The 21,475-nt window shown below is 44.1% G+C and overlaps 1 protein-coding gene across 2 annotated transcripts; it reads left to right on the top strand.

Annotated features, from left to right (window-relative positions):
- The first annotated feature begins 236 nt into the window (after positions 1 to 236).
- On the top strand, positions 237 to 20,974 carry LOC115402209 (centromere protein F). Of its 2 annotated transcripts, none has more exons than XM_030110718.1 (18): positions 237 to 436; positions 3,186 to 3,363; positions 3,444 to 3,640; positions 3,902 to 4,005; positions 4,303 to 4,355; positions 5,536 to 5,791; positions 7,102 to 7,283; positions 7,540 to 7,665; positions 7,759 to 7,887; positions 9,841 to 9,963; positions 10,947 to 11,082; positions 11,571 to 12,925; positions 13,650 to 14,462; positions 14,843 to 15,168; positions 15,276 to 15,357; positions 16,208 to 16,790; positions 17,511 to 17,638; positions 18,168 to 20,974. In XM_030110718.1, exons 2-17 carry the CDS (start codon positions 3,202 to 3,204, stop codon positions 17,627 to 17,629), a joined length of 4,746 nt encoding a protein of 1,581 aa, XP_029966578.1. In that variant the 5' UTR covers positions 237 to 436; positions 3,186 to 3,201; the 3' UTR covers positions 17,630 to 17,638; positions 18,168 to 20,974. The 2 variants fall into 2 exon arrangements, with proteins under 2 accessions (XP_029966578.1, XP_029966586.1); XM_030110726.1 differs by having other exon boundaries at positions 17,511 to 17,642.
- Positions 20,975 to 21,475: the final 501 nt, after the last annotated feature.

Below are 21,475 nucleotides of genomic sequence, written 5' to 3'. Positions count from 1 at the left end.
TTTATTTATTTTATTTGAATACATTATATTGGAGTTGGTTAGATTGTCTAAATTCTAGCAGCCTTTCGTTGCATTATTTGACGCCATCCATCCGTACTTACTGGAGTTGATTGACCGTCGCTAGAGGTCATCAGAGGTTCACGTTGCCTCGAGGACTTTTCCCAAACATCCGCCCGTGACGTCACGAGCCCCAGCCCGCCCCGCCTCGTGCCACAGCGGGGTTTTGTCTGCTTGTCAGCTGCACGAGACGCGGCATCAGATATGAGCGGAGTCAGTTAATGTTTGTGGTGTTTCTTCAGCTGAGTGGACGGTGAGCGGGGCCGAGGCTGGTAGCAGACAGCGGGGCCAGAGCTCCGATACAGCTGCGTGTGACAGAGAGACGGCTGTCCGGCGGCTGCCCGGCGGCTGGCGCCCTTTGTAACTCCTGCAGTGGATGGTAAGTAGCTTTAGTGGAGGGTTAGCTTGTAGCATCACTGCTAGGTCAGTGGTCAGTCACGTCAGTCAGTCACTGACCGCTGACGGACACAGACTCTCGGCTCCTTTCGCTGTTGTTCTCGCTCTCCTGCTGACTGTGTGAGTAAAGTGACATTCCGCCTCGTGTTGTTGAACTTATCTCGTTTTGTTTGAACCTCGTGACGCCGGTTCACCGCAGGCCAGAGCAGCCACCTCTGGATCTGCATCTCATTAAAACTGTTCCTGTCTGTTTAGCATTTACAGAGACAGATCAATCATTTGCCTTTGCAGGTTTAAACTTGAGTGTGGCCACATTACCTGTTCGTTTGTCGCAGCTTAGCATCCTGATGTAGCAGAGATGGAAAACTTTGATCACTGTGAAGAACACAAAAGCCCCCTGTCACCACCAGAGGACCACCCCAACCTACTGACTGTATGACAGATAACATGGTGATGGTTGTGTCCTGTGACAGTCGCAGCCACAATGTTACGTTTTAGAAATTGGCACGAAAATATGTGAATGGGGACCATTACTTAACTACAGAGATCCAAATATTGTAGATGTTAAGGTCTTCTTGGCATTCATTCATTCAGGTCAGGTTATCTCACTGAGGTTATCTAATCAGCTTGATTTAAGGTATTTATGCACTATATAACCATGTTTCATGTTGCACTTCCTTCAAATGAGATACTTGAAATTGAAATGGTTTAAATATCACCAAGTTTTAACAAATATATCTTCAAAATTAGCATTGTTATTATTACATCCACCTCTAGTATCTGATGTATCGATATATTGCAAATTTTGTAGCTGCTACTGCAGTTGACCCAGATATCATGTTCATTTGATTCAGCTAGTTGTAGCGATGATGAAGTCTCAGAGATTATCAAGGGATGATCCATTAATGAAGCTTTAGATGACACTCCACTACTACCTCAGCCATAGCATATAAATGTAGAAATATTTTCTAACAAACTTTGTCAGAATATGCTTTAGGTCACATAAAATAACCTAAAAGGGAATAATTGATTTTGTGAACTCAACAATTCAGTATTCCCTGTATTAAATGTAGACAGCGAGCGAGAAACTGTATAGCAAGAAGAAATATCCAGAAATCCTCTCAGGTTAGCAGAGCACAGAGAAATCAGACATGAATTTTCTATAATACTGAATTAATTTATTGCTAACATAGTTCGAATGTTACTTTAATGGGTTTCAAACCTGTCATAGCACAGATTATGAAAACTTCTCTGCAGAGAAAACCTGATGGAGTGTCGAATGACAACTAAGAAAACCACCTAGAAGACGTGTGTGTCACAGATCAACAGTTTGCAATGCAAAAGCAAATAGGCTTTGAAAGAACAGTAGCAGTGCTGGTGTGATCAGGACTGAAGTGTGTTCCCTTTTCTCTCCATGTCATAAATGGTTATTAAACCAGTTTATGACTGAGAGGGTTACTGGGTGATAGTTATTTAGTCCGAATCAGTCAAAAAATATTTGTCAGTCTTTTCTCTCTGGTATTTCATTGGGACTGAATTTTCTGTCCTCGGCAAGTCAACCATGCTGAGACATCATCAGAGAAAATTCTCAGCTGCAGCAAATTATTTGAAATGTTGAAAGAAAACATAATAAAATGGAAACAAGTTCGGAGAACGCAGACAATAGTTTCAGAAATGGAAGTCATCAAAATGTATTCTGACTTTCAGCGCTTTTTGAATGTATTCTGGAAGTGCAAGATGAAAAAAAAACTTTTTGTAGTTTGTTGACACAGCCATGTCATCTCGATCAAAGTGCAAATACTCTTAAGCTCTCTGACAAAAATGCCATTGTGCAGTCTTGCAAACACCGGGGTCATTATGTGACCGATTATTGTCACTAAAACAGCTTTATTACTTATGCCAGGTACTTGTGCTGCCTCTCAGGTAAACACGGTGACACAGTCTGTGCGGTATGACTGGACTTGAGTTACGCAGCTGACAGCCTTAAGGCTACTTTGCATATCGAAACCGAGTTTCGAAATAACTTCCACTGGTTAGGCCGGGTCATCATTTTCAATCAGGCTTTTCTTCATTCCAACACTTTCTCTCATAACGCTGTGAAAATGTTCATGTGTGCTTTGTTTACTCCTACAGTATGGCTGAACTTTTGACTTCCTTGTGCCTGTGTGGTTACTTGGAACACAGACTTTAAGTGGACTTGCAGAAGTTTGGGAGAGAGAGGGGGGGGGGTTGTTTTCAGTTTGAAGAGCTGCTGGAACATAGCAGGCAGTCTGTGTTGGAAAACACAGTCACAGCTGCCCAGCAGTGACAACCGGCATCTCCCTGAGGAATCAAAGCCTAAGCAACATAATGCATTCAAGACAGCTAGAGGCACATGCAATCAGAGCGTGTTTGGATACGTTTGCGACAGATTAGATCCTTTTCCAAAGCCACATTCAAGTACCAAGAGCTTATTTAAGAGGATTGCTTTTTCTTTGTTTCAGATTGTGGAGGCTGGCTATTTTCCAGTCCAGCTGTTGATTCGCATTGTTGAGGAATTAATGTTGTTCAAACTGAGCCATGTAGGAGGGGAACAGCTTGATTATTACATAATTCATAAATATAAATGCAGTCAGCCTCCACAGTTCAAGGCTGAAACAAAAATTTTAGAATTTAACGTAGCATTTTTCTCAATGTGATACACTGCTAGAGTCCATATTTGAGTATGCTGTTATTTTGGTTGACACTGACAGGCCCAGGCAAGGTGAGATGAGCTGGGCCGAGGAGGACTGGACGGTGGGGCTCACAGGACGGGTCCTGCAAAAGGTGAAGGAGCTGCAGGTCCATCATGAGCGACTGTCCAGAGAGAACAAGCAGAAGCAGCTCCAGCTGGACAATATCCACATCAGCCTCGAAAAACAAACCGCGAAGGTAAAAGCAGAACTGTTTACAGCTGCTTTTTAGTTGCCAAGGTTTCCCACACTCCTGCATCTAACCCTTCCATTGCTCAGTATGAGGAGGTGCGAGTGGAGCTGCAGTCCGTGCAGAGGGAGCTTCAGGGCGTTCAGGAGGAGGCCAAAGCGGCCGTGACCAGCAAGGGGCGCCTCACTCAGGAGGTTCAGACCAAGCAGGCTCAAGTATGCTCTTTGGAGGGGCAACTGGATGCTGCTCGCACCCTCAACAACAAGCTCACACAAGATATCAAAAGGTAAGTGAAAATCATCTGCTGCTCATGGTGGATTTCAGATATAACTACTAAATGATGATGTAACTTTCGATATTTACGAGGAAAAAATGAAAACCGCTTCCAATGTAACATCTTGAAACTGTCATTGCTTCCGTAGTTCGCTAGCGGGATTAATTGTGCTGCGTTACCGGTACATCTTTCCACAGGATTATCTTGTTTTGTTCCTGGAGTCTGTTTCCTGCCCTGAACTCTTCCCCTCTGTTTCTCCTCTTCCTGTGGCAGACTCGAAGCTGAGCTGGAGAAGTTGCAGAACAGCAGTAGGTTGGCAGATACCCCTCTCTTCTCTACACCCTGCTGGAGCAAAACCTCACCCTGGGAACACAGCGGTACAGACCTCTAAATCACGACCCCGATGTGTTTTCTTTCCAGCCACTTCTTTCCTGTCATTAAGATTGATGCGGTGTATTGTTCAGGGAATAAATTGACATTAAATGGAAAAAGAGAGCTTATAAATAAACTCCCTCAGCCCCTCTGCTTCCCCGGCTCTTCGCTCTCTGGGGACTGTTGTGTTTATATTTCCTCTCCTATAACTAAACCACTTGCTTGTTCACTGCTGCAGTTCTGTTCAGCTTTTTTTGATTCTGTCCAGGATTCGGTCCACATGTTGTGTTTTTGTCCTGTAGGGAGCAGACAGGAGGGGCAGCGGGATGAAGCACCTGCCCGGGCGCACAGCCGAGTGAGTACCTGACTGTTCTCATACGCAGCGACATGCAGGCTGTCTGCAGTCAATTTCAGTTAACAACCGCTGTTCTCCTTGGAGGATTCAGGATTCTGGTTTTCACTTTTGTTCAGGTCTTCCTCTCAAATTCTCTTGACCTATTAAATAAACATCCCCTCCAGGAGTCTTTGTTAGTGTTTTTGTTGTATAAAATGACCTCCTGTGTTCACATTGTGTGTTTTTTCAAAGCTACCTGAATGGATTAATTGTATAAATGTCTTCTGGAACTAAATAGGATCAAATGTTCACTGTTCTTCATTTGTGTTTTGTTCAATTCATGCATGGTTTTCCAATTCTGACCGAAAAACTCTAGAAAAAATCTCATACATCTGTTGCATAACAGACAAAATCCATTTGCAAATTAAGACTGATTTCACGAAAGCAGTCTCTTAGTAAAAAACGTTAACTTTTACCGCTGGATTTCGATCAAACCAACAAAACCAAGCTCGGCGGTGCTCACTCAGTATTCTCAAGGTATCTCAACGTGTTTTTGCCAGAATCGATAAACAAAGGACTTGATGGAAAATTATCCTTTGTGCCAGTAGATGGTATTCACATGAGGTTTGCCTTGATGTTGGAGAGAGTGTCGTGGCAGCTTTGTCTCATTTACGGGAACGATGTAAATCCTGGGACACATTATCAGTAACTTTTGAATTTTGCTTTTCCGTTTGAAATAGGTCCGGTGATTTTGTGAAGCCGTTGTTTTCACTCAGTGTTCCTCAAACAGGAATTAGCTGTATTTGTTGGAGGCTATTTTGAGCTGCTGAATTGCTGAGTGTAGTGTTTAAGAAGGAGAACTGCTGCTTGTGTGGGTGTGTCTGAAAGGAGAGCACATTGATCTAACTCATTTTAATTAAGAAGCAGAGCGCTGCTGTGATTGGGCACATTTCTGAACTAAAGATGTTTGTAACAAATTAGTGTGAGATGTTTGACTTTTGCTACACACACGTACATCGCTGAAGTTGTTAGTGGCCTCACACGGCTAAAAGCAACGGAAGTTATTAACTTATTTATGAGTTGTTTGATTCAAAGCTGAAAAAACTTTAACTTTCAGAGATTTAATGTCTGAAAATCCAACTTTAATGTTCCTCATGGTTTGAAATCTTTTTCTTCTAAACTTTTTCCATCCCATCAACAGCGACTTCAGTTCTCGGACGACGCCTCCCCTTCGTTGCCACGGCAGCAGCACCACAGCACCCCCCACCGGCACCCGTCCGACCAATCGGACGTCTTCTCTACGCCTTCGGCTGCGTTTCCGTGGGAACGGGAAGACTCGAAACCGGCAGCCAGGAGGCGAGTGCCGCCCTCATCCCAGACGCCCCCTCACGATGTCACAAATCAGGAGCTGTCGGAACCGGAGGATTGTGGGAAGAATTCCAGGCTGGAGGCAGACAGTGAGTGGGCATGTTTGGTGATTCTGTTGGTGATGAGAAACAAGTCAGTTTTGCTCATTTGTAGTTTGTAGATGTAAAACTTAATCATCTGGCTGGATGATTGTAAGAATGAAACAGTTTGAAATGTTGTTGCCCTGCGTTGGGAGGCTTTTATTGGTCCTGTATACCAGTCCAGAGCCCACTGACACACTGATTTCATCCGGATTGTCTCCTCTTCTGATGGATCTGCTGCTGCTATTTTGATCTTTTTCAGCTTAGGAGTAGCAAGTCAGTCATCTTGGATCTCGTGCACTCTGTACAACCTCAGCAGCTCTCGTTACATAAGAGCCTGTGGAGAAATCACTGGCTCAGCCAGAGATTTCCCAGCCTCTCCCAGGCGAGCTCCGTGATGCATATTGGCCTTTAAAGCACTTTATTATAGTGACGTAACAGCGCTCGTCCTCTGAGTCACTTCACTGTTTGCTCAGAGCAGGAAGGGGACAGGTCAGCGTAAAACAATAAACACTGCTTTTAACTGCTGGGACATGAGCGGGGGAGGGATGACAGTGTTTACTTAAGGCTTTGCTTATTTTGCTGCGACATTTTATTTTTTTCCTATGCTCCATATTACCTGTTTATCTAACACACCTTTCAGGATGTTCCTGGGTTAGTGGTACAAGGAAAAAAAAATTTAATAAATGTTCAGAGATTTTACATTTGCTATAGAAAACATATTGTTTTTGGTAAATTACAGATGGATTTTTATTCTTGACCTTTGAAACCTGCAGCCTCATAACCAAAGGCTCTTTCAGTGTTTGATGCAGTCAGATCAGCTGGTGTCAGTCTGTCTGTATGGATTGGCCTCCACTCTGCGCTGCGGCTCGATCGTTATCTATGGGTGGTCACTTTTGAGAAAACAAAGTGTTCATGCTGATAATGAAAATGACCACTCCTATGTTTCTTTTTTTTTTCTTCTAATCCATCTTCTCAACCGATTTTTAACAAACTTATGTTCTGTGAGCCAAATATTGTGAGCAGCGTTCTCCTAATTTATTGTATGAAGTATATTTTTGACGCAAGTACAGTTCTTTATCTTCTGTATGTGTGGCTCGTGTGTTATTTTGGTCTTTTGCAGGTTGATATTTGAATTTGTGAAGCACATCGTCTCTTTATGTAAATCTATATTGCACGAATCTGAGTTGGTGCAAAGAAACATGTTCACTCTAAAGTTCTGCAAAACATAATTGTAAATGTTATAATTTTATTTTATGGTAAGTTTCCTTATTTATGTCTCTACTGTTGTCTGTTTCTTCCACCTGTGTCTTCCTCAGAGTTGTGCGGTCGTATTTCTGCTCTGGAGGAGGAGCTTTCCGGGAAGACAAGGGCATTAAAGTCCATTCAAAATGAGCAGATGCAGAGTAAGAAGGAGCTGGCTGCCAAGGAGCTCAGCCTGCAGAGAGCTCGTGATGAGCTTAGTGCAGCACAGACACGCATCGCCCAGGACAGTGACCGGGTAAAAATACACACAATACTACCACTACTACTGCACTGCAGGTGGGGATTCCACTAATACTCAGTAGTGAAAACAAATGTCGGCTTTTAACATGCATTGGGTGTTAGCCTCAGTTATCACAAGTCTCTCCCTTCAAATACAGGAAATTGGATAAAGTTCTTTCTTGGAGCCCTGTTATGTGATGAGTCGCGTTGGGGATTCAGTTCACAGAAACGCTGCCTTTAAGGGTGTGTTTTCTCGTGTCTGTGCATGGCAGGCGTCTGCAGCTGAGCACAGGCTGAAGCAGCTACAAGAGGAGCTCAAGTGTCAACGGCAAAATGCAGAGAGCAGCCGGCTGCAGCAGCAGCAGCGCACCAAGGAGCTGGAAAAACAGCATCAAAGAGTAACGCGTGCATACAAGCAAACCATGACGTTCATCTCCAGACTGTTTCTGTGATTTCTTAGTTTTTTTGTTGTTTTTGTTTCATATGTTCAGGATTTAACAGAGCTTCAGAGGGAGAGGCAGTCTCTGGAGAGGCAGCATCAGCAGGAGGTGAACAAACTCAACCAGGAGCTCCAGCATGCTAGGACACAGCACAATGCCTTGCAGGCCCAGGCCGACAAGGTAAGTTCACACACTTTCTGCATTGTTCTGCACAAAGTCAGACCCATTAACAAAGCCTACAAGTTTTCCAGCACTCATGCAAATAAAGCAGTGGAGTTAAATTCTGCAAGTATACTAATGATTTCAGTAGATTTTCATTACGTTATGCTGTTCTTTGTCTGTTTTTGCAGCAAGTTCCTGTTTTCTCTTTCCTGCTTTCTTGACTGTTCCTTCTTTCCTCACTCCCTCTCTTCTCAGCACTGTTTTTTTTTATTATTTACTAAAGGTCGATAAACTTATCTCACCTATTTTCCCTACACTTGTTTCCTGCACAAGTTGTTTACTCCCGTGCTCAGTTTCACTCTCTCGCTGTCTGTGTTTCTGTTTTCTCCTCCTCCCTCCCTCCCTCCCCCACCTGCTCCTCTCTCCGCTCCGTCCTCCTCTCCTCTCCTCTCCGTTTCTCCCCAGTGGAAAGGTTGAGCAGCCAAGGTAATGAAAGCGTGACGGCGCTTCACGATGCTGAGTGGTTTGGTTGTAGAGGCCTGAAGCAAACTCTTAACTCGTGTGAGATGTTGTCAAATAGCAGAGGCATGAAGGAATGTATGCGACACGAGTACGAGAGAGAGGAGCGGAGAGTTCTGTTAACGGTTGTTTGAGGCACGTTGCATGAGTGAGGAGAGCAAGAAGTCCAATTGTGTTATTCTCTGATCTTTTTTAATATGACGCGATGAACAGCAGTACCGATTTTTATTTTAAATCAATCAGTTGATCATAAATGATCTGCCAGACACATAAGAAAAACTGATCTACCTTAATTTGTTTTCTCACATGGTGCTAGTAGTTCTGAACAATAGGCATTCACTGTGCCTCTTCTTAACCACAGAGATCGTATCTCGTTATATCTGATAACGCTACAGAGCGTAAACAAACAATGAAGGCACACGTTCACACACAAACTCAAATATCTGCTCAATATATTCCGTCCGTACTGGCCTTTGTGGCATTTGTTTGCATATGCAGGCAGTTTCAGTCATCCGTGCTTTTTTTTTCTCAAATATAGATGAAGATAAAGCCCTTAAAATTATGACCAATTTCTGTTCTTTTTTTCATCGGATACTTTAGCTCCCAAAGTAAATTCACATGTTCCAGCAGAATCTAAGACTTGAAATGAAGAAAGATTAAACAGCTACAAAAGAAGCAAACTAAATAGAATTCAGTCAAACGGCTGATAGTTTCCCACCCAGAGAAAAGTGAAAACTTATTTTCACAAAACAAAGGAGAAACTTTCATTCCCATAACAAATGCTTTCACAGCAACATTTGAATGATCTGCTGATATGAATTTGCATTGAAGCTTAACCGCCTTGAATCTCATGAAATAGGAAACCTTCGCAATATCTGCTGCTTCTCTTTATTGTAATGAGATACTTGAAAATTAAAAAAAAATGTTTGATGTGTTTATTGTGTTACCAGCTCACAATAAACCCCTCAGTTTACTTTGGATATGAAACTTAGGTGGGTTTATTTTACACTAAGCATGACGCTTTCCTGCCTCCATCTGCTAGTTAATAAAAACCTAAATAATTCAGGACCGGTAACACTTTGCTTTTTGTCTGAATAAAAGTAATGCGAGCAGCACTGAAACTCGATCAGGGGCGCCACACTCGAAGAGTTGTCCACATTGACAAAAGAAAAGGTGCGGAAGATAACCTGAGAACTGGTGGGAAGCTGATCTGAAGTCCTTATTATTTTCTCCGGAGAGGTAGACTTTATGTTGGACAGAGCCTATTGATCACCAACTGCTTCCCTGCTTCCTTGTCCTGATTCCTGCATCCTAAATCACCACCTATCCTGATCCTGAATGTCGTTTTGCTTTCTTCTCTTTGTCTCTTTCTTACGTTTTCACTTGAATCCTGTTTTATTCAGTGGTCTCTGTTTTCCAGATGTTTAAACTCTTGTTATTTCCCTCCGTCAGCTCTCTCTGCAAAAGCAAGCCTTGGAAAAAGACTTGAGCTCTGTGAAAGAGAAGCTGAAGTGGACAGAGGGACAGCTGGCGGAGAGCCAGAAAAAGGAGACTCAGACACAAGCAAAGCTCACGGTAACCGCTCAGATTCAGGGCTTGGAAGTATCAATTATTCACGAGCTGAATGGTGTGGGTGTAATGAAGTTACTGCATTTTTAAACAGAATCTTTATGTGGCTTATGCCAGCTTTATAATAAAATGACGTGAAATCAAAGTGTAATTTCAACAAATCAGTCAACCAGATGCATTATTAAATTGGGAAAAAGACTCAACTTTACAGAATTTTGTCCAAAAATCTGACCAGGAAATTTACAAAATTGTAATTCCTTCCATCTTTCCTCTGAGTCCACTTGCTGTTCCCTGATCAAACAAAACATTTAATCCCTCCAGCGAGTCCCGGGCCGACCTCTTGGTTTCCTCGCTGTGCTCGGTAGATCTCGTGGGAGACGACAAGGGGAAATGATAGTCAGATGTCCGAACCACGTCGGCTGAATCCCCTCAGTGCGGAGGAGCAGCAGCTCAACCTTGAATGTCACTCTTTTGTTCATGACAGGAGAGGGAGGCGACCAGTCAACCAGGTGGTGAACGGAGAGCTTCTCTTTACAGCTGAGCTCCTTCTTCACCACAGCAGTCCTCATGACGATCTCACCGTCCCATGAATTATTCACGAATCCCTAGACACTTAAGGTGTCGTTCTCCTAGTGTCCCCTCAAAGCACTAATGCCCTTTATGTGGATGCAGAGCAGTGGCACAAGATGCAGAGGAAATTTGACAGTTCTTTGTGTTGGTTCATTGCATGTGTTCCAACAACTTTCCACACAGCTTTGTTTATTGGCAGCTTGTTGTTCCGTGTTGTTGCACTTGTGACACTGTGTTGACATGATCGTTGGCAAGAAAATGCTTCATCCTGACATCTGTGTAGATGATCAATAATCAGATTGAAACTAACTTCATTAATTGGTACAAGCTTATGTCTTCAAACAGACTGTTGTTCATTGTAAAGTCTCAAGCTGGCACATTTTTTTGAAAATCAGTTTTTTTTTGTACCCGGGCATTAGGAAGCTGTACGTGAGGCGGAGGGTGTGGCGGTGAGTCTGGAGCAGAGCAGGAAGCGAGAGCGAGCTCTGGAAGAGGAGGGGAGGAGACTCGCAGAGGAGCGAGCCGACGCCCTGCGACTCGTCAAAGACCTGCAGGGTGAGGATCGAGAGCTGCAGGATAAATCCACAACATCTGTTAGTCACAGGACAGCTGCTGGTGATGGTTAGCTTTATTTTTGTGTTAATATTAAAAATTATCTCCGTAATGTACACATCTTGTTCAGAGGTAGAAATGCATTTTTTTTTTTTTTTTTTTTTCTAAATACATTAACTCTGCATATGCTGGACTTGGAGAAAAAAAACAACTTCTGGCACATTCCTGAGCAGTACTTTTCACATTAATCACTCCAAAGACACTCATTTTTGAATACAGGATAATGTGCAGGAGGTTACTTCCCTTGTCATGCTCAGGCTTTTCTCTCTCTGCTGCCCTCTGCTGGACAGTGAAATGTTTGTTGCCATCTCAAAACACTATTAATTGTTCCAGTAATTATTAAGAATGTACTAGAACTCATTTCTTCATTTTCTGTGTGGAGATAATAAAATATTATTTATTCTGCTGTTTCTCTCTCCTTTCAACTCCAGAGCAAAAACTCGTGTCGGCAGCCCCAATTCAACCCGCTCCGTTTTCTCCTGTCAGTCAGGGTTTCTTGCCTCAGTCTTCCTTTTCTCCTCCGGCTCGAACCCAAACCAAGAGGCCAGCTGTCGCTCGTGCTGAGCACAGGAGGGTGGAAGAAGAAGAGGAGGAGGTCACTGATGGGAGGAGGACAGAGGTGACGGCGTCTTATCCCTCTGACAGAGAGCCGGGAGAAGGAATCGACTCCGAACACATCACTGCACTCAGCCTCTCAAACCCAGAGTGTGTCGAAAAAGCAGGACGCAGAGGGAAAAGTAATGAAGAGGAGAGTAAGAGTACAGGGGAGACGGCAACATGCGGCATCTCAGACGCTGCTGGTACATTGAGCAACACCTCTGTAGACGGAGCGATGAAGACGGAACCTGTGCCACGAAGTTCGACACCACCAGCGTCTGAGACCTCGGTCCCCTCTCAAGACCTGAAGAAAGAGAATGCCATGCTGCGCTCGGAGCTCCAGGACGTGCGCGAAGAGCTCCAGAGACGCCTGGAGGACCTGGAAGCCCAACGACGGGCCGAGACAGAAGCCAGGACCCGTCTGAAGCAGCTGAGCCGAAAGCAGGCCAGCCAGGCTGTGGAGAAGGAGGAGAAGCACAAAGAGTGGAAGGCACAGCTGGAGAGTGAGAGAGCAGAGACGGAGAGGCTGAGGAAGACCATCGCCGCTTTGGAAGCAGAGATGAAGAGAGAAAGGGACAGAAATGCAAGAGAAGAAGAAGAGGAGGAGAGGAACAAAGAGCAAGAAGACAGAGTGTGTGAAATGACTGAGCTGAATATTCAGCTAAAGAATCAGCTGGCAGACCTGAAGACTCAGCTGGCTGTAGAGCGAGAGGAAAGGAAACAAGAGAAGGAGAGAGAGAAAATGCAAACTGAGGACCTCGGTATAAAAGAGGATCTGAGCTTGAAGGTGTCAGAGCTCACAGCCGAACTGGAGAAACTGAAGTGCAGATTAAAAGAAGAATCCCAGGAAGAGGAGAAGCTCTCTGCTCCAGACCGCCCCTTAACGTACCTGAGTCTCCATGACGACGAGCTCAACTCCAATAAAGTCTGCTCTGATAACAAAACCCTCCCTTCGCCAGAGCAGCACCTCGCCCTCTGCCAGTCCGCCAACCAGCGCAACATGCTTGTGTCTCAGTCGACGGCACAAATCATCCAGGAAGAGCAAAACGTCATCGATCCCGAGTACGTCCAGGGTGAGCGCGACGCTTCGGATTTATCGAAAGAGGTGGAACACCTGAAGAGGGAATCCACAAAGGAGGCAGAACGCGCTAACCGTTACCAGGTCAAACTGGAGGCTCTGCAGAGTCAGGTAAAGATCAATCAACGCATTTTGTTTGCCTTAATTCATAAAAAACCACGAGATAATGAATGCAAATCTAAAGTAGTGTGGAAAGGACATTTTGATCACGCTTTTAATATCTTTTAAATACCGTGTTGCTATTTGTTGGTTCTCATTTGCTTTGGTTTATGGCAACATAAAAATAAAAATCACTTCTCATAAACTGGGTTTTATCAGAACAAACCTAGATTTCAGTTGCCACGAAATACATTTAAAAAACACAATTCAAGGCCAATATCACTAACACTTTTCGCCATCAGAGGGACCACTTTAAAAAAGAGAGAGACTGTGGAAAAGGGACACACACACACACACACACACACACACCACACACACACACACTTTAAATTCAGAATGACAAGCTTTTATATCTTCGCTCGCCTCTTAAAAAAAAAAAGACTTCAGTCCGAGTAAAATGCGCACAGGTTTCATTTGGACACTCATTAAGATTAATTTTTGATTCTCTATCACCCAGATTTACAAGCCATAATAGTCATTGAAATGTGCTCGCTTCAGTGTTTTCACACTTAGTTGGCAAAAAGTGAATTTATTACGTGACTCTAAGGAGCATCAATAAAAGTCCAGTCGTTGGTGTGACTCATTAAAATGTGCTGTGTGTGATCAGCTGCTGTTAAAGCACCGAAAACTGCAAACTGTGGAGTTGCTGCTTTGATTTCTTTGTTTTTCCTCTCAGGTGACCCGGCAGACCCTGCAGTTGACCACGGCCTTTGAGAAACAGAGTCAGCACATCGCAGGCCTTCTGGCTGAGCTGCAAGAGAAGGAGATGATCCTCCTCAGCCAGGGAGAGGAGCTGCTGCGATGCAAGAGCGAGCTGGAGGCGCTCAGGACGGACGGAGAAAAACCGGAGGAGGGGATGGTCGAGGTGGTGGAGGACGAGGGAAACAAAGAGGGTTCCGATGATAAAATGGGTCAAATCCCAGACCTTAAGTCAAAACAAGAACTTGCAGGTCCTCTCAGCCCTCACACTACAAAGTCGGCGCCAAGTGATACCTCAAACTCTCCCAAAGATGACAGTCTGCCAAAGATTGAGACCTCTGACTCTGAAACACCAACAGCTGATGGCTTTATGGAAGACGTGGCTCAGCAGCCAAGAGGACATCCAGATTCAAACCAGACTGTGGCGGCAGAGGATCAGAGCAGTAAAATCGGAGGGACAGCAGACACCGTCACAGAGCTGCTGGCTCTCCAGCGTGAAAATCAGCTGCTGAAACAAAGAATAGAAGGTTTTGTCCTCTCATCAAACCAAGAAGACCGAGCCGAGCGAAGCCAAAACACTGGAAACGCCGCGTTGTCCTCCTTGATGGAGGATAAGACTCATAATGTAGTGAATGACGTCCTGCCTGATGGACAGGAGATGCCTCGGCAGAGTGTGAATAGGAGGGACGAGGAAGGGCGAGAGTTAGAAGTGAAAATCGGGAAAACAAGCAGAGCTGAAGAAGATCAGGAGGAAGCGTCTCAGACTCACGTTAACCTCCTACAACACCAGGTAACCAGAAAACATCCCACATCGTGACGTCTGAATGACAGCAGGAGCTCAGTTTGATTAAAGATGAGATTCAGTAGTTGGTAATTCATATCTTTCACTTTTTTTTTTTTTTTAAGATTTTGTGCTGAAATTACTTGAGGATGCTGCAAACCTCTGAAGTAGCTTCAATCTTTAGTTGAACAGATCATGTTGTTTGCAGCAAAGTATAAAAGGATTTGTCCAAGACAGTGACTGAGCTGAGGACATGTTTTTGTAGCCTAAATAACATGACAGTGTTATTTATTAATATTCTGTAGTGTTTCAGTTACCATTAGTTTGAGAGTCTGAACGAGTGGGTTTATATTAGTCTATATGTGCTCCGTCTTTTCCTCCCTGATCAGGTGGAGGCGCTGCAGCTGAAGATAAGGACTCTGTCGGAGGAGATGCAGCAGCAGGCCGAAGAGCTGGCTCTGTGGAGACTTTCCTCCCAGCCGGCCCCGGCGTTCGACGCAGACGAGCAGCAGGACGGCGAGGAGCAGATCTCCGCCGTCAGACTGACACATCAGCAGCAGGCAGACGAACCCGACCGGAGCAGAACGCAGACGCAAAATCAAACGCCCGCTCCGGCCTCGCAGAGGAGGCAGGAGAACGTCACGGTTATCAGAGAGGATGACGTTCTCCTCAGCTGCACCTCAAACAAAATCCAGGGTCGCATGTTGTTCTCCAGGTAACTTCTATACCCCGAGGAAACATCTGGGGAAAAAAAAATCTCTTTTTTTTTTTTTTTTTTTTTTGTCTGCTAAATTGAACTTTTTTGTCATTTTGCTCTTTAAGACTTCAGAACAGCATCCTCCCTGAACCAAAGACCCTCCAGCCCAGTAAAAAGCACAATGAGGACACTACCAACGTGGACCAGGTTACTTCTGTCAACACACACACACACACACACACACACACACACACACACACACACGCACTCTCTTTCAAACCAGACCACCTGGTTTTACTTAAACTCCGTGCACCAACAGTGCTTTAATAGAAATCCTTCTCAAGGTAAATATTGGCTTTACATTCGAGTGAATGAGAAGTTTGTTTTTCTAGTGGTTCCTACCAGCGTGCAGTGTCCAAAGAATTTTCCTGAAAAGGAGCTGTATAATTTTGTAAAAATAATATTAAAACACAGGTTTAAATTAGTCATTTTATGTGAAATCATTATTACTTGTATGATCTAGAGAGTGTCTTAGTCAATGAAGTGCGCAAAATCTCAACACGCAAAAATCGATGTACAGGCAGAAAGCTACAAATAAGTTTCAAACAGATGTCAGCATATCCTGAAACAATGGAATATAAGTAAGCCCACCAGCCAAAACGTCTACGTCGTACATCATTACTCTGATGCTTCCAATCTGCTTTAAAAAAAATATTTTTAGAAACCTTCCTGCTCAGTATATTCCTGCCTCAGTTTCTAGCCCGGAGCATCTAAAACCCTTTATTGTGTTTTCAAGCTGAATGGAAAGCTATTCCTTTTCCCCTACAATTAAAAATACGTTACACAGTCTTAATTATCTCAAGGAATTGCCGCACCAGTAAAAAAAAAAAAAAAAACAGATCTGTACTTCTTCATCGAGATGCTTCTCTGACTTTATTGCTTCTCTTAAACAGTGAAGTCCAGGTTTCAGCCTCCTTTTACTTTTGTGAACATATTTCTCGTATTAAATGTTCAAAGTTCTAACTCTTTTGTCATTTATTTACTCTTTTTGATTCAGGAATCTGAAAAAGAAAACCAGGAGTTTAACGTCTTCCAGCAATCAGGTGTTTCTCCAGCACAGTGCAAAACCAGGAGAGACACTGAAGTCGTCCAAATGTCAGAGAAAACGGTTCAACAGCATGCAGCCAAAGATGACCACAGAGTCTCAGGAGCGAGTTTGACCAAACCGGATTGCCATGTTGGGAAGCCCGAAGCCAAACCAAACCCTTCCAGAGAAACCAATGAAATAAACACAACCGGTAGATCCTCGGGGACGGACGCCAGGACAGACGCGAGGAGCGTCGGCGTCCAAACAGACGACGGTCTGTCCCGCCGCGGCGCTCCAGCAGTGTGTGTGACCACTCAGACTGAGCCGGAGGAAGACGATGGAGAGGAGTCGGCGGACTCCCCTCCTGGATCCCCCGCCACGCCACCTGGGAGAGACGAGCCGGACGCCGACCCGCTGTTTGCCGGCTCCTTCCCGATACCCGCCGACCCGGCCCGCCTGGCCGAAAGGATCCGCCGCAGCAGGACGCAGCTCTCGGCGGCCTTCGACGACACGGAATACGAGCCCTACGGACTCCCGGAAGTCGTCATGAAAGGTACGTTTTGAAATCGGCAGGTTTAAAGAGAAAAGTTTAAACTCTCATCCAGAATGTCAGATGAGCCAAAATCATTCACACGGTAGAAATATGGTTCCAACCTAAAAACCCAAACCGGCACTTTGGTACCGTATGAATGATGTTTGATGTGTTTTCTGGGACCTTTAAATGTCGGCATCTCCACCTCAATTCAGTACAATTCAGCTTTATTTAGAGAAACTACAGGAGGGAGAGAGTTCATAAACTACAAGAGAGACAGTAGTTGATGATACGTAGTAGTGAAACATGATGAGTAAGAAAGGAGCGATGTCAAATTTCCTTTTCTGACTAAGAAAACTAAACAGAACAAAAATGTTTTATAAATGGTGTTTCAGTGAACTTTAACCCTTTACAGAGTTTAAACCTCCCGGTACTCTTGAAGCATATATTCGTACTTTTAAACTTTCAAATCAGTGTGTTGCACCATTACGTGCCAATTATGTATCCCCTCAGAAGAACAGTCAGATATGCACAAGATTCTAATTGTGCCCAATCAAGGGTTAATCCAGCTGTTCCTGTTATTCATGAATGGTGTTTTCACAGGTGCAGTCTCTGAATTTCTGAATCCTCTTGACAAGTTTTCCAGGAATTTTTTTTTTTTTTTTTTCCTGCACATTTCCACCAGTTTTACTCGTTAACGATCCATCTCCCGTCTATTTTTATCCTCCCTGCGTCCGCCAGGTTTTGCCGACATCCCCACCGGTCCCTCGTGTCCCTACATCGTGAGGAGAGGTTTATTGGGAACAACTGTCGTACCCGCCTCGCAGAAAGACTCCGCAAAAGAAGAGGAGACGGATTAAAGCACAGCTGTGGGTAAACGGAGCCGGAGGCCGAGATGCACCAAACTAACGCTGTAAAAACAAGTCGCCAGCACGAATCCAAATGCTACCTCATTTCCTTCGACAGCTGTGTGCTGTGGCATTTAGGCAATGCTGTTCAAGCTGTTTTGTTTGGTTAACACTATTATTAGCTTCGGATCTGTGGTACGTGTGAGTATTCACAACAGTCGGAGGGTAAATATGAGACAGAATCAAAACAAATGGCGGCGTTTCCAACAGCAGAGCAGATTATTGGATCAGATGGTGCTGGACTAGTCAGATAGGCAATTATTTCATCATTTAGCAGATAAAAAAAAAGCAAATTAGTATTGGACATTAATGTTAATTCAGGATGAATGAAACTATTTGGGGTTTGAACTAAATCTGATCATTTTTTGGATCTTTCACAGAGTATAAAAAAAAAAACGGTTCATTATTCAAACATCAAAATCCTGTTGTCTTTTCATGTTTGAGATCAATACGGTTGTATCCGAGACTAACAGAAGTCATTTACTTGCAGGTTTTTGCCTCCTGGTTGTGCATAAATGTGGCGGAAAGAACTGATCGGCTTGGACAACAAACCTGAGCGAAGGACGGCGGCGGCAGCGCAGACACTCTCCAGTCACCAGCAGCTCTTGAAACAAGCACAGGACACACTCTTACAAAGCAGGATGGACCGATGTACGTGTGTGTGCAGGTAAACGGTGCCTGCACTGACACGGGATGCCCGATCGCTTCAGCAGTTCATCCTCAAATTGCTGTGTGGAGACACGGCCGTCCATCAGTGCGCTCACCTGTGTGTTTAGGTACGGAGGTGGTGATTTGGTGATGTTTCCACAGGGGCCATTTTTAGCTTTTAGTAGCGTGGAATTAACGTCGGAGGCCAGTCTCTGCTTACTTTGAATGAAACGGTGCCTGAACTGTGTTTTTCCAAACGAGCGCTCGTCGAGATAACCTGGAGTTGCTTTCCTGGAGAGTGAGCCGGACGGAGGCCTGCTGTGGAAACACCTCACACACTTTCACCCTTTATCTTCCCGACGTGGCTTATTTATGGACACTTGAATGTGTTGGAGTAGATTTCAGGAGTTTACAAACACGCGTGAATACACACATTGTGTTTTCACATGAGCTGTGAATATGAACATGTGTGTCCTCATCTTGATATTACTGTTTGTGTGTGTGTGTGTGTGTGTGTGTGTGAGAGAGAGAGAGAGAAAGGGAGAGCAGGGCGAGCACATGTCCATGACTCAGTCCAGCCTGCAGTGGTTTCCGCTCCATGTATGGTGATGGACACTGAGCGCCGTCTCTCCTCCCTCTCCCGCCTCTCCGCAGCAACACTATCAAGCTCCAAATACTTAGTTTTACAACAAATTCCTCAACAACTAAACACATGGAGCTTTATTTTTCCACACAGACTGGAGATGGCGTCTCTCTTTGGATAAATTATTATTTATTTAATCGATTTGATGATTTGAGCTGTTAGTTTGCTCCTGCACAGTTGTTCTGCTGCTGCATCGACGGCAGCAGTCGATCAGTATGGAGAGACGGCTGATTTTGTAGGTACAGTTTGGAGTTGATGCTCAGTTTCCTGCGTGCCTTGTAGCAGTGGATCCAACCACTTCATCCAGCTAAAGGACAGGTTCACATTTATGAGATATGTTCAAACGTTTCAGGTGTACTGTGTTAAAAAGTCCATTCTCTATTGAGAGTATTTCACTTGTACCACTTCTTATCTGCTAGAAAAACATCGGCAACGCACGGCCACGAACCTAAAATAGGCATTTTTCAAGGTGTAATCCAAGTGAACAGGTTTTGCTGCTCAGCTGAATTTCTCACTTTGTTTTTCCTGGGAGTGAAAAACTACAATCACACACAGCTCATAACATTCAGTCGGTTTGCTCCCACAAACCCTGGTTTCTGCTATTTATGATTGTTTCCAACATGAATTTGATGAATTTCCAGATATGCAGCCACAGTAAAGGTGGAGACAAAATCATGCAAGAACAGAGAAGTCTGTTTGTTTTCTCATAAACAGAAATGAGCTTCGACCAGGTCCGTTTCATGAGAATCTCTGTTGTGAAACTCCTTCAAAAGATGGCAGAAAATAATGATTTCTTCACATTTTCGACCAATCGCGCACTCATTGTGCTCCAGAGTAAAAACTTTGTTCTCTTTCTCTCGGCGCCGGCAGAGAGAAGACGTTTCTCTGTCCCGGTGAAGTATGTGGAGACCTCACGCGATGTGAGCATTTACAATAACACGGCTAAGAGAAGTGTCCACAGCCCTCATCCACACCAACAAGCAGAACAAAAAGAATCTCCGCCTTCATAACGGAAAGTAAATGTTTTACTCAGTGAAAGACAAGTCGAGATTTAAAGCGGTGGCTGAAGAGTCTGGTGTCTTTGGGTCTCACATGTGCGGGCTGTGGACGCTGCTGCTCCTCTTCACTGAGATACCTGCAATCCTTAAAAAAAGAAAAAAAAATCTTGCAGTTTCTTTAGAGAGAGGTTTTAATTGTTTTAATAGAAAGTACCTTCTGATAAATCAATGGGAGTAAATTTTTAAATCATAGCTGAGTACTGCTTTAGCTGAATTATGCATTTATCTTAAAAAGTTAAAGTTCTTACATCTCGAGGTTTCTGGATAAAATTTGTTGAATGATAAAAACAGAAATCCAAAGTTTGACTTTGACTGTTGAGGCTTCGTTTTAATCCATCTTCTGTACCGTCATCCAGCTCGGGATCTCAGGATTGGAACCAATCACAGGTCAAACTGTGACGAATGGATGAACTCGGAAAGACGGACGGTCACACTGACGGAATCCGTCAGCAGCGAGTCTCATGTTTCTCCACTGTGGGAGAAAATCTTAGGACCCAAAGAAAACCTAAACATGAACCGGGAGAACAGCAGGTGGCCTCAGGTTTCCAGCGGCATCTTAAAAATGTGAATCTGTCCTTTTAAAATGTTTCTTTTTAAGTTTTATGCCAGACTTTTGTGAAGAGTGAAGCTTAGTTTTTATGTTTAGGTTTTATTTAGCTGGAGAGTCGTCCCACATTTGGTTTGACGACACAGCTGATTGTCGCTGCTCTGAACCATCACCTTCTATCTGACACACACACACACACACACACACACACACACACACACACACACACACACACACACACACACACACACACACACACACACATCTGAGCTGCCTTCACATCTCTGGGATCTGTAGTTTTCTGGCAGTGAGGTGGGGACTCACTGTCAACTAGTTGCCTTATTTTGGACACTTGATGTGAATGTATCTGTTTTGTTTGCAACTAGAATAAAAGGCTTGCTCTCATTCTAACCTCAGCCCGTCTTTCATTGTGAAGTTTAGTAGTTTACATTTTACATTTTGCGTTGAGATGCTGAATGTGTTTTTTGCGTCGGCTGCGTTTTTAACTGCCGCCGTACAATTAAGCCCGAATGAGTTCCTCGGTCCGATGAGGAGAGCCTCAAAGTGTTTTTAGGTGGAGTATCTTGGTTAAATCACTAAACTATTTCCGCTCTTACTGAAGTCCTCTCCCTTTGCCTCTTGGTCACAAACACTTTGCGGAGAAGGTGCTGAAAGCTTTGAAGGAGCTCAACACTTGGATCTAAAGAGCGAATGTGAGAGCTCTCTGTTTTATTTCATCGCGCAATTCTTCCTCAAGTCTTAGAAAAATATTGGGGATCATAACTCTGCCCTTGAAGAAACAAGTGTCTCTTTTTACTTCCCAAAAAGACAGAAGTTGGAAAGGAGAAGGATTTAAAGAGCTCGCTCCCCGCTCCCCGCTCCCCCCGCTCCCCACCCCCACT

This window comes from Salarias fasciatus, chromosome 2 (genome assembly GCF_902148845.1).
Source record: "Salarias fasciatus chromosome 2, fSalaFa1.1, whole genome shotgun sequence".
In the NCBI taxonomy this organism is placed as follows: domain Eukaryota; kingdom Metazoa; phylum Chordata; class Actinopteri; order Blenniiformes; family Blenniidae; genus Salarias; species Salarias fasciatus.
Note: the sequence above shows the minus strand (reverse complement) of the source record. Positions and strands in the feature narration are given on the sequence as shown.

Bases quoted from the DNA above. Each gene is read 5' to 3' on its own strand.
- LOC115402209 (XM_030110718.1), top strand. From the start codon at position 3,202: ATGAGCTGGGCCGAGGAGGACTGGACGGTGGGGCTCACAGGACGGGTC. The intron at 3,364-3,443 runs GTAAAAGCAGAA...TCCATTGCTCAG, and splicing joins TCGAAAAACAAACCGCGAAG to TATGAGGAGGTGCGAGTGGA. The intron at 7,284-7,539 runs GTAAAAATACAC...TGTGCATGGCAG, and splicing joins TCGCCCAGGACAGTGACCGG to GCGTCTGCAGCTGAGCACAG.